At 47.0% G+C, this 10,466-nt stretch overlaps 1 protein-coding gene across 1 annotated transcript in view; it reads right to left on the reverse strand.

Annotated features, from left to right (window-relative positions):
- Window positions 1-9,583, reverse strand: part of LOC128406950 (FK506-binding protein 15-like) — a 46,230-nt gene extending 36,647 nt beyond the window's left edge. Inside the window, exons 1-7 of the mRNA XM_053374852.1 lie at window positions 9,289-9,583; window positions 4,589-4,698; window positions 3,551-3,677; window positions 2,388-2,457; window positions 1,008-1,082; window positions 358-456; window positions 29-178 (exon numbers count right to left, since the gene is read on the reverse strand). Of these exons, the coding sequence (XP_053230827.1) occupies window positions 29-178; window positions 358-456; window positions 1,008-1,082; window positions 2,388-2,457; window positions 3,551-3,677; window positions 4,589-4,698; window positions 9,289-9,431 (774 nt within the window). The 5' untranslated portion in view covers window positions 9,432-9,583. The remainder of the gene's footprint in view (window positions 1-28; window positions 179-357; window positions 457-1,007; window positions 1,083-2,387; window positions 2,458-3,550; window positions 3,678-4,588; window positions 4,699-9,288) is intronic.
- Window positions 9,584-10,466: the final 883 nt, after the last annotated feature.

The raw sequence follows: 10,466 nt of genomic DNA on the forward strand, positions 1-10,466 counted from the left end.
CCCAGACACCCCCTCTGCCTGGTCTCACCTGCCCAAGACTACCGTTCTGGAACAGCCAGCCTGTAAAAGTGATCTCCAGGGCATCTCCAGTCTCCACACCTTGGCCGTCTCCGAGAACAAGATCCTGATACAACACTGTGTCAGGAGAACGGATGCTGTTATACTTGGCAATGCACAGCTGTGAAGAAGAAGAACCAAGCCATTTGTGTTATTAGCCTGCATTGTCATCTGCACCTATGGAATCTGGCCCAGTGCATCTGGTGACTGATGCAAGAGAGCTGAGCTCCCGCGAACACTAGTTCAGTGTCTGCAGGTCAGCCACCCCCCACCCCACAATGCAATGCATGCCTCTGGCACCTGCTTGCTGAAGTCCACAGCCGCCATTTCTGATTCAAACATGATGGACCAATTCTGCCTCTGATCATCATAAAATGTGCAGTAGTTGTTGGGATGCACCTGCGGAAAGAGAAAGGAGAAAGTCTAATTCTGAGCAGCAGACAGCCTCTGCTCAAAGCAACTTTCTTCCTGATGGGTCTTGCTAAAGACTTTGGGTTGTGTCCCAATGTTAGCCCTACTCAGAGCAGACCCATAAAAATTGATGGACATGATGAACTTTGGTGCATTAATTTCAGTGAGTCTACTCTGAGCACACACACAAACATCAACGTCTGTAGTGTGTCATGTTTAGAAATGGAAAAATGCTATAGGATTTTGGGGTGGAGGGCTACCCCAAGGGATGTGACTACAGTAGGACAGAGGGCAGAATGTCATCTACTTTACTTTGTTACCTCTAGGTAAGCGTTTTAACCATAGAGTGGCCCCTTGGATCTAACACTACTCAAATCTAATGGGTTGCAACAAGCATTAGCCCTACTCAAAGCAGACCCACTGAAATTAATTGACCACAGCTGAGACCTCATATGCAATGTGCATTTCAAACCACCAAAGAATTCTGCTTAGCTTCAGCCTATGCCATGGTCCTTGCAGGTCTTAACGTCAAAGCTTACCGTGAATACAAACCAGGCATGGATGCTGGCGGTCGCAATCTGCTGCAGCTGGCTGATATAAAGACGCACTTTGTACTGGATTCCACAAGAGACGGAAGGACAGAAGAAAACAGGAGCAAAAGTGAGGAATCAAAAACTACGGGGCTGGCTGTTTTCAAAAGCACCTGGAGCTCTTCTTATACCATGTAGCATTTCCACAGCACCCCAACACCCAAATGACACATTAACATTTAAATACATCAGAGGTGTTCATCGTAGGAATTGCTTTGGTTGCAGGTGCCTGGCTTAATTACATGTGGAATGACTTCATTACAATGAAGCAGGCGTGGGGAGCCTTTGGTGCTATGCTATAACACCCATTGGCTCTTGCCAGCATGGTCAGTGGAGAGGGATGATGGGAGCTGTCGTTCAGGGACATCTGGAGAACCAAAGGCTCCCTACACCTGGAGAAACCAAGGGGTGAGATCTGTCCTTTTCTGCCCAATTAGCTAAACAAGAATGACATTCCAGTATTTTATCCTGTCCCCACCACCCTCACCTGCAACAGGAGAGTGGGACAAGGCAATCATACCAGAGTCTTCCTGGAATAAACACATATGTTTCCTGAGATATTTTATCTGTTTATTGTAAAACACCTGTGAATCCTTTCATAGCAAAGTGGGGCAGAACAAACCACTGAAGAGCTGGCTAAGTGGACTGAAAAGGACAGAGGCTGGAAAAACTGAATCCCTTTTCCAACATAAGCTGCTGAAACCCCCTTCCTTTTTTGAGTGAGGCAGAGAACGTTTATTGATTTTTCAAGCCATGACAAAGTTACTTTCTCACCTCCCTCTATTTACTCCGCACACAATACCCCCTAGGCCCTTCCTTTGTCGAGATGCTAGTCCACATGGTTCTAGTTAAATAAGAGCACAGGGAGCTGCCTTGGGCTGTATCAAACCACTGGTCTCTCTAGCTCAGGACTGCCTACTCTGACCGGCAGCAATGTCCCCAGCCCTACCCAGAGGAGCTAGCAATTGGATTTGGGAGCTTCAGTCTGCAAAGTGGATGGTGTGTTGCTGTGCGACAGCCCCTTCCCTGCTGCGAATGCTTTTTGTAGAGAAGTGAGGTTAGAATAAGAAAAATGGGAGCTATAACCCTTGTGAGCTGATTGGGCAGAAAGAGACAGGAGCCAAAACAGCACCTTTGCTTTTTCCAGAGTAAGACATCATCAGGAAACCAGCATTCAGAGAAAGGGAAGCATTTCCTTAGCCTAACCTACATCAACCCGGTATCCTCCAGATGTTTAGAACCAACTGCAGCTGTAGTCCCAAACATCTGGAGGACAGCAGGTTGGCAGAAAGCCAGGCTACTTCAAGACACCACACCTCCTCCTCTTACCTCCTTGGTTGCATTGCTGCCCACTACAGCTGCTCCATACTTGCCATGTTCCACATATTTCCCATTGGTACTGGAATGAGAAGAGAACACCTCTTAGCTTCCCACAATTGTTGCCACCATGCCAACCCCATGGGTTATATTAAGCAGCTCTTTACAAAGATTACCCAGGGGTTATTTGATCAGCCCAGGCCATCCGGCCAACGGTGAGGGGCGATGTGGGGAGTGAGCGGTAGCAGCCCAGCAACATTTTATCAGCCCACAAGCTCCCCATCTCAGGAGATCTCTGTCATCATTTCAGTTCAGTGTTGGCTGGTGCCACATTGGGGTGAATGCAGGGAACCAAACTAGAGGTGGCACCAGAGCCAATGACAAGAAGGGCCAGCTAAGTCTAGGGCTGTCCCCATCTTCCTCCTTGCTGTGTTCTACCATGGCAGAATGGAGGCTGAGGGGGAAGAGGAAGCTGACAGGCAGTCCTGCCCTCTGGATCGGTTGGACGTAAGAAGGCAGGTAGATGGGAGCCAGCTGACGGCAGAATGAGGGGGCGCCTTCCTACTGGACCTGCTTTCACTGGTATGGCATAAGGCAAGGAAATCAACAGCACATCGAGCCAGAGTCAATGATATCCACAGCCTGATTGGCTGGAAGTAAAAAAACAACAACAGGCAGGTGGGGGCAGGCTGAGTTTGGGGAGGCGGTGCCCCATTCGCCCCAGTTGACCCCCCCCCCACTGTTGCTCCACCTCCATTGTCCAGCCCAGACACTGAGGTCCAGCTCCGAGGCCCTTCTTGCTGTTTTCTCGCTGTGGGAAGTGAGGTTACAGGCAACCAGGCAGAGGGCCTTTTTGGTAGTGGAACGCCCTGTGGAACGCCCTCCCAGCAGATGTCAAGGCAATAAGGCAATGAGCAACTATTTTACTTTTAAAAGACAACTGAAGGTGGTCCTGTTTAGGGAAGTTTTTAATGTCTGATGCTGTACTGTTTTTAATACTTGGTTGGAAGCTGCCCAGAGTGGCTGGGGTATAAAAAATAAATTATTATTATTACTATTCAGCACCTCTTTCCGAACAAGCCAGGCAAAATCAAGAGATGATTGCAAAAGATGTGAGCACAGGACTTAGGTAGCAAGAACACCCTGCAGCTCATCCCCTCTACTGTAGTACTCACAACAAATATGCATGAACAACTGTAGTGAAGAAGACTGACTGCACTGCTGCAGTGGGCGCAGGAGCAGCAGCGGCCGCAGGAGCAGCTGCAGCTGCAGGAGGATGCTTCTGGGTAGACAGACCTGCAGCTGGAGCAGCACATGAGAAGGGTAAGTGCTCTGTTGCAAACAGAACATTGCTTGCAAACATCAGGCCAAGTTAGCGACCTTGTCTGAGCCAGTTGCTCAGATTAATGGAAAACAGGAAGTTGACTTTTTTTTTCTTTTAATACTTTTATTTTGCTTTAAACAAATACAGATAAATATAAACAACCAAAATTACAAAAGAAAAATTATTAATAACAATAATGGAAAAAGCTAAAAAACTACAAAAAATATCAAAGTACATGGCATAGAACATAAGCCATTATGGGGTAGGAAAAAAAAGTATGCTTTCGTCAAGTAAAAGTACGCTTTTGTCAAGATCACAACAGATCATTATTCTTATCAATTCTCTCTATCTGCATTCCATAGAATCCCTCATCTTGGTATCAGGGAACATTTCCAATTCAAAAATAGTTTGGCAGCTTTTAGTTGATAATATTCCAGCCAGGTTACTCCCTTCTGTTTCAGTTCTCTTAGGTCCTTTATTTTCGGGTTGCTACTTATTTCCTCTACTAAATCCTTGTATGTTAACCATTCACTGTTCATATTTTTCCTATGAACTGTCATAGATTCCATCGGTGACAGCCACCATGGTGTTTTGGTCACTACTGATTTTTTACTTCTCTCCCATACTTCATATAATACCCTTCTCAAAATATGATTTAAGAACAGGAAGTCGCCTTGTATGGCGTCAAACCACTGGGTCCATCTACCTCAGTGTGGTGAATACAGACCACCAGCACCTTTCTGGGGCCCCAGGTCAGAGGTCTCTCCCCAGCACTACTCGGGAGTTGACCAACCCAGTTGATTCTGTGGGGCTTCAGAACCAAAGGTTGGACTAGATGGTCCACAAGGGCTTGTCTTATGTTCCTAGGCATTGTGAACAGTTTACTTACCAGTAGCTAGTTGACCTTTTTTAGGCTGCTTGGGTGACATGTATTGGAAGAGCACATTTCCAGATTCTGTAGTTGTCTGATCCTGTCCAAAGAGAGAGGCCAGCCTGGTCCTGGGCAGAGAGAAAAGTAACCATTCACTTCATTCACAGAGAGGCAAGTGGGTAGGAACAGAACAAGACATGTATCTGCAAGCACAAAGATGCTCATGTTTCACTGCAGGTTGGCGATTTTGTTGCAGCCTTCCCCAAAGACCAGAGGGTAATGGATTCAAAACTAGAATCCTGTCAGTGATTAGGATGTTGGCCACCCTACTGGGTCATAATGCTTGCTGAGGGGAGCTTTGCCCAGTCTCTCTTGGGGTAACCAGCCTGGAAGAGCTGTTGTAATAAATTAATGCACACAACTAAAGGAGTAGACACATTGTGGGTCTTCTCTAAGCAGAACTTAGTTGGAGACAATCCCTTCTTTTTCCTATCAAGTTTCCATAACCTCTCTTAAGAACAAAAGAAAAGCCTGCAGGATCTGGCCAAAGGCCCAGCGAGTCCAGCATTCTATTCTTACAGTAGCCAACAGAACCCAAGCACAAGAGGCCTCTCCCCTCCTGTGGTCTCCAGCAACAGTTGTTCAGAAGCCCTGCTGCCACCAACATGGTGAGCACAGCCACCATTGCTAGCCTTCTCCTCCCTGGATTTTTCTAATCCTCTTTTAAAGTCACCCAAGTTGGTGGCCATTCCTGCCTCCTGCGGGAGAGTTCTGTAGTTTAACTGTGCATGGTGTGAGAAAGTACTTTCTTTTGCCTTTCCTGAAGGTCTTCCAACATTCAGCTTCATCGGATGTTCACAAGAGGGAGAGAAACTGTTCCCTATCCACTTTCTCCATGCCATGCCTAATTTGATAAACTTCTATCATATTATCTCTTACTTGCTTTTTGTCTAAACTACAAAGTCCCTAAAAGTAAAAAGGCCGTTGCCCAATTATTGCACCCAAGCTTTTACAGAACCTAGTACAGTGGTACCTTGGTTTTTGAACAGCTTAGTTCACAAACCACTTGGAACCCGAACGCTTCAAACCCGGAAATGAGTGTTCAGGTTTTCAAACTGTTTTTGGAATCTGAACGTACTTTGTTGGGGGGGGGGTGCACTTTTGTTTTAAGTGCCACACTTCCGTTGCCTACTTGCTTGCTGCCTGACCTTGGCTTCCCTTATTCAGCGCTGGCCGCGCCGGCCATTGGCAACACCCAAAAGCGGAGGAGGGGGTGGCTGATGCTGCAAGGACAGTGGTGGCAGAGGGACCCAGAGGGTGGCAGCAACACCCCCTGCCTGCTCAGCACGGCCTTCCCTCACTTGGTGCCGGCAGTGAAATCTGGAAGCAGAGAAGGGTGTCGTTGATGATGTAGCGACTTCGCCTTCTCCGCTTTTGCTGCCACCGATCCAGGCCCAGAAGTGACTGCCGTGACAGGATGCTGGTGCCACCACTGCACTAAGAGTTCTTCACACACCCAAGTGGCGGGGTGGGTGGGTGGGGGCAGGGATCCAGAAAGGCTGGCATGGGGGGAGGGAGAGAAGCCAACTGGCTCCTCAGAGAGATGAATTTTGCCTTCCTTTCCATTCCCCCCCGCCACTGGAACTCTCCATCACACACCCCGTGCACTCATCCCTCCAATGGCAATGGGTAAATCACTGCCAGTTTCTAATATTGGGTAGCAGATAGCAGCCTGGTCTCTTGCTTTTATTTTATGGATCAATAGTCTAATTAGATAGTCATTTTCATGCTAAATTGCTATTCTGGGGGTTGTTTTTAATTGTCTGGAACGGATTAATCCATTTTGCGTTACTTTCTATAGGAAAGTACGCCTCGGTTTTGGAATGCTTTGGTTTTGGAACAGATGTCCAGAAGACACTGTAAACAAAACAAAAATTTAAAAGGTATCCATTACAGTGGTACCTCGGCTTAAGTACTTAATTTGTTTTCTGTTTTTTTTTAAATAAAATTTTTATTGGTTTTTCAACATATATTATAAGACATTACAAACAACAATACACAAACAAACATATAAACATGTATAATTTCATAGATTTTTTTTCTTATGCCCAATTTCAACGACTTCCCCATGCCTCCCTTACCTGCATCCCTGTTTTAAACTTATCTGACTTACTTGTAATTCCCTTTCTTTAACCTTTTTTTTCACTTGTCCAATCATTTATCGCTGCAAATCTGCTATGTTTTACCCCTGACATTTTAACACTCACTGATTTTACAACAGTTTTTAAGATAAAATTTAAATTTCTTCCAATCTTCTTCCTCCGTCTCTTTCCCTTGGTCACGGATTCTGCCCGTCATCTGCCACTCTTCCAACGTGGGTAGTTCTTGTGTCTTCCAATACTTTGCTAGTAGAACTCTTGCTGCTGTTGTAGCATACATAAAAAAACGTTCTATCTTTCTTTAACACCAATTGGCCTACCATGCCCAGGAGAAAAGCCTCTGGTTTCTTATGAAAGGTACACTTAAGCACCTTCTTAATTTCATTATAGATCATTTCCCAGAAGGCCTTAATCCTTGGGCACGTCCACCAAAGGTGATAGAAAGTACCTTCAGATTCATTACACTTCCAACATTTATTGTTAGGCAAATGGTAGATTTTTGCAAGCTTGACTGGGGTCATGTACCACCTATAAATCATTTTCATAATATTCTCTCTTAAGGCATTACATGCCGTAAACTTCATTCCGGTGGTCCATAACTGTTCCCAGTCAGCAAACATAATGTCATGTCCGATATCCTGTGCCCATTTAATCATTGCTGATTTAACCGTTTCATCTTGTGTATTCCATTTCAGCAGCAAGTTGTACATTCTTGACAGATTCTTAGTATTGGGTTCTAACAATTCTGTTTCTAACTTTGACTTTTCCACCTGGAAGCCAATTTTCCTGTCCTGTTTAAATACTTCATTTATCTGGTAATAATGAAGCCAGTCCCTTACTTTAAACTTCAATTTCTCATAGCTCTGTAATTTCACATTTCCACCTTCTTGTTCTATAATTTCCCAATATTTTGGCCATTTAGATTCCATATTAAGTTTTTTCACTTCCTTAGCCTCCATTGGTGACAACCACCTAGGGGTTTTATTTTCCAACAAATCTTTATACCGAATCCAAACATTATATAGTGCTTTCCTAACAATATGGTTTTTAAAGCCTTTGTACTTAATTTGTTGAAGAGGTCCGTTCTTAACCTGAAACTGTTCTTAACTTGAAGCACCACTTTAGCTAATGGGGCCTTCTGCTGCCGCCGCGCCACCGGAGCACGATTTCTGTCCTCAATCTGAGGTACTATTTCTGGGTTAGTGGAATCTGTAACCTGAAGCGTATGTAACCCGAGGTACTATTGTATTGCAAAGATACAAGCCCTGCCCTTGCGGTTTATCTTTCCCCACATACGGAGATTCACTGCCAGGAAGGTGGGGAGAGGGAATAAACCTGGCTGAACACAAGTGGTTTTCCCTACAGACATTCAGAAGTATCTCATCTCAGGGTTGTTCTGGAAGCAGAAACTTACCAGTTACCACACATCTTAGCCCAGTTCCCCGCACTCCTGAGAGCCAGAAACTTGCAGATTAAAACAAACAAACAAAGAAACAAACAACGCACACATACTAAGGCCAAGTATCTTCAAACATTAAATCTCCAGCCTTAGCCCCAAACTCCATGCTATACTGAACAGCAAGCTTAAAATATCCAAGGGGTGAAGTGTCCATTTTAAATGCCTGACAGCAGCCCAAACAGCTAGAGAAAAACCACAAGTGGCAACATGCATGTTTGAGGGGCTCCCAAAAGAAGCGGGCGGAACAGAGATTGTGAGCTTGGCTTCCCCTTCTGGGGAGAGTGACATTCTGGGAAGACATAGGTCAGGAGGCTACTACTAAAACATAATGTATTCCCTCACTATACAAAAGGTGTGGGGTTCCTTTGGCCCTCTGGATTGTAGCGCCTAACAGCACGTATTTGCAGACAAACCCCTCTGCATGTGCTCGGAATCACCCTTCGCAAGCCTGCACCCCCCATCCCAGCCCCACATACAGCCCCAGCCCCACATGCTGCCCCAGCCCCACATACAGCTCTAGTCCCACATGCTGCCCCAGACCCACATAAGCAACGCATAGCTTAGGAGGATGCAACCCAGCGCCTCCCATTTCATCCTTAGGTGGACGAAACCCCGCCCATTTCATCCTCACCAGCAACGCTGTGAGGCAGAGAGAGAGCGAAAGAAAGAAAAGAGAGAGAGAGAGAGAGAGAAGGAACCTTGCTGGCTCAATGACGCCTAGCTTTGCTGAACTTCGCCTCTCTCTCAACGCCTAACAGCACGTATTTGCAGACAAAGCCCTCTGCATGTGCTCGGAATCACCCTTCGCAAGCCTGCGCCCCCACCCCAGCCCCACATGCTGCCCAAGCCCCACATACAGTGCCAGAACCACATGCAGCCCCAGAACCACATACTGCCCCAGAACCACATGCAACCCCAGAACCACATACAGTCGCAAACCCAAACCCACCCCAGCCCCACATACAGCCCCAGCCCCACATGCAGCCCCAAGCCCCACATCCAGCTCTGGTCCCCTCACACAGCCCCGCCCCCTCACGCGGACCGAAAGACACCCGCACACCCCGCATCTCCCCCCACGCAGAGAGGCGCCGCATTCTCACCCTCCCGTCGGAAGCTGGAAGGCGTCGTCTTCTTCATCCATGTCCCCCAACATCCTGACGGCCCCTCGCTCCCCGCGCCCCTCGGCTAAGCCCAAGCCGGGAGGCGAGAGCCGCAAAGTGCGCGGCTGCAACTTCTCGGCCATGGCGCAAGCGCTGGGCTGCGGAAGCGAAACTAGCAAGCCAAAGCGGCCGGCGGCATTCGCGGTCCCCAAACGGGCCAAACTTCCACGCGGAGGAGGGAAGAAACGCGTCCACGGCTACACGAGCGATCAGCTGCTGCCGCTGCCTCGAATTTGGCGGCGGGACTCTTTAAGTTTGACGGAAAGGGAGGGGGACACGGCTGGACCAATGGGAAGCTGGTTTCTGGGAGAGGGAGGCGGGAGGGCGGGTGACGCTCGCTCGAGGCTGACCAATGAGGTGGCGCCTCCGCTCGCCGGGCGAAGAAGGGACGCGTCTGAGGAGATCGAGGGAAGGAGGCGAAGGCGAGGAAGGCGCAGGTAGCTAACTTCCCATTCTTCTCATCGTGCTATTTACACTTTGTCTGGCAAAACACATTTCTTTCTTCTTATTTAGCGTTCTCGTTTTATATCCATAAACTTTTACTATGTACATTCTCCATATTCCAAGATTCATTCTAGGTCTGTCAGGAGATTAACGTCGTCACTAATTTTTAAGATCTTCCTTAAATGTTATCCGATCTTGATTAACTTTTGGTATTGAATTTCCTCCTATTCTCCCTGTTGTTCTGGCAAGTTGTAGATCTTCTATCATTTTTGCTTGCCAGTCCGTTTTTGTGCGGATGATATCACTGTTATAGAACATATAACATCACCTTTCCACTTCCTTGCTATTAAAATCCTGGCTGCTGTGGTTTCATACATAAAGAGGGCTCTGTGGTTTTTCTTAATTTCCATGGACATAATACCTAACAGGAAGGCTTCAGGGGTTTTTTGGAAATGAAAGTTTGAAGACCTTTTAAACTTTAGAGTAAAGAGCCAGTGTGGTGTAGTGGTTAAGAGCGGTAGTCTCGTAATCTGGAGAACCGGGTTTGCTTCCCCGTTCCTCCACATGCAGCTGTTGGGTCACCTTGGGCTAGTCACACTTCTCTGAAGTCTCTCAGCCTCACTCACCTCACAGAGTGTTTGTGGTGGGGGAGGAAGGGAAAGGAGAATGTTAGC

Source organism: Podarcis raffonei, chromosome Z (genome assembly GCF_027172205.1).
Source record: "Podarcis raffonei isolate rPodRaf1 chromosome Z, rPodRaf1.pri, whole genome shotgun sequence".
Lineage (NCBI taxonomy): Eukaryota > Metazoa > Chordata > Lepidosauria > Squamata > Lacertidae > Podarcis > Podarcis raffonei.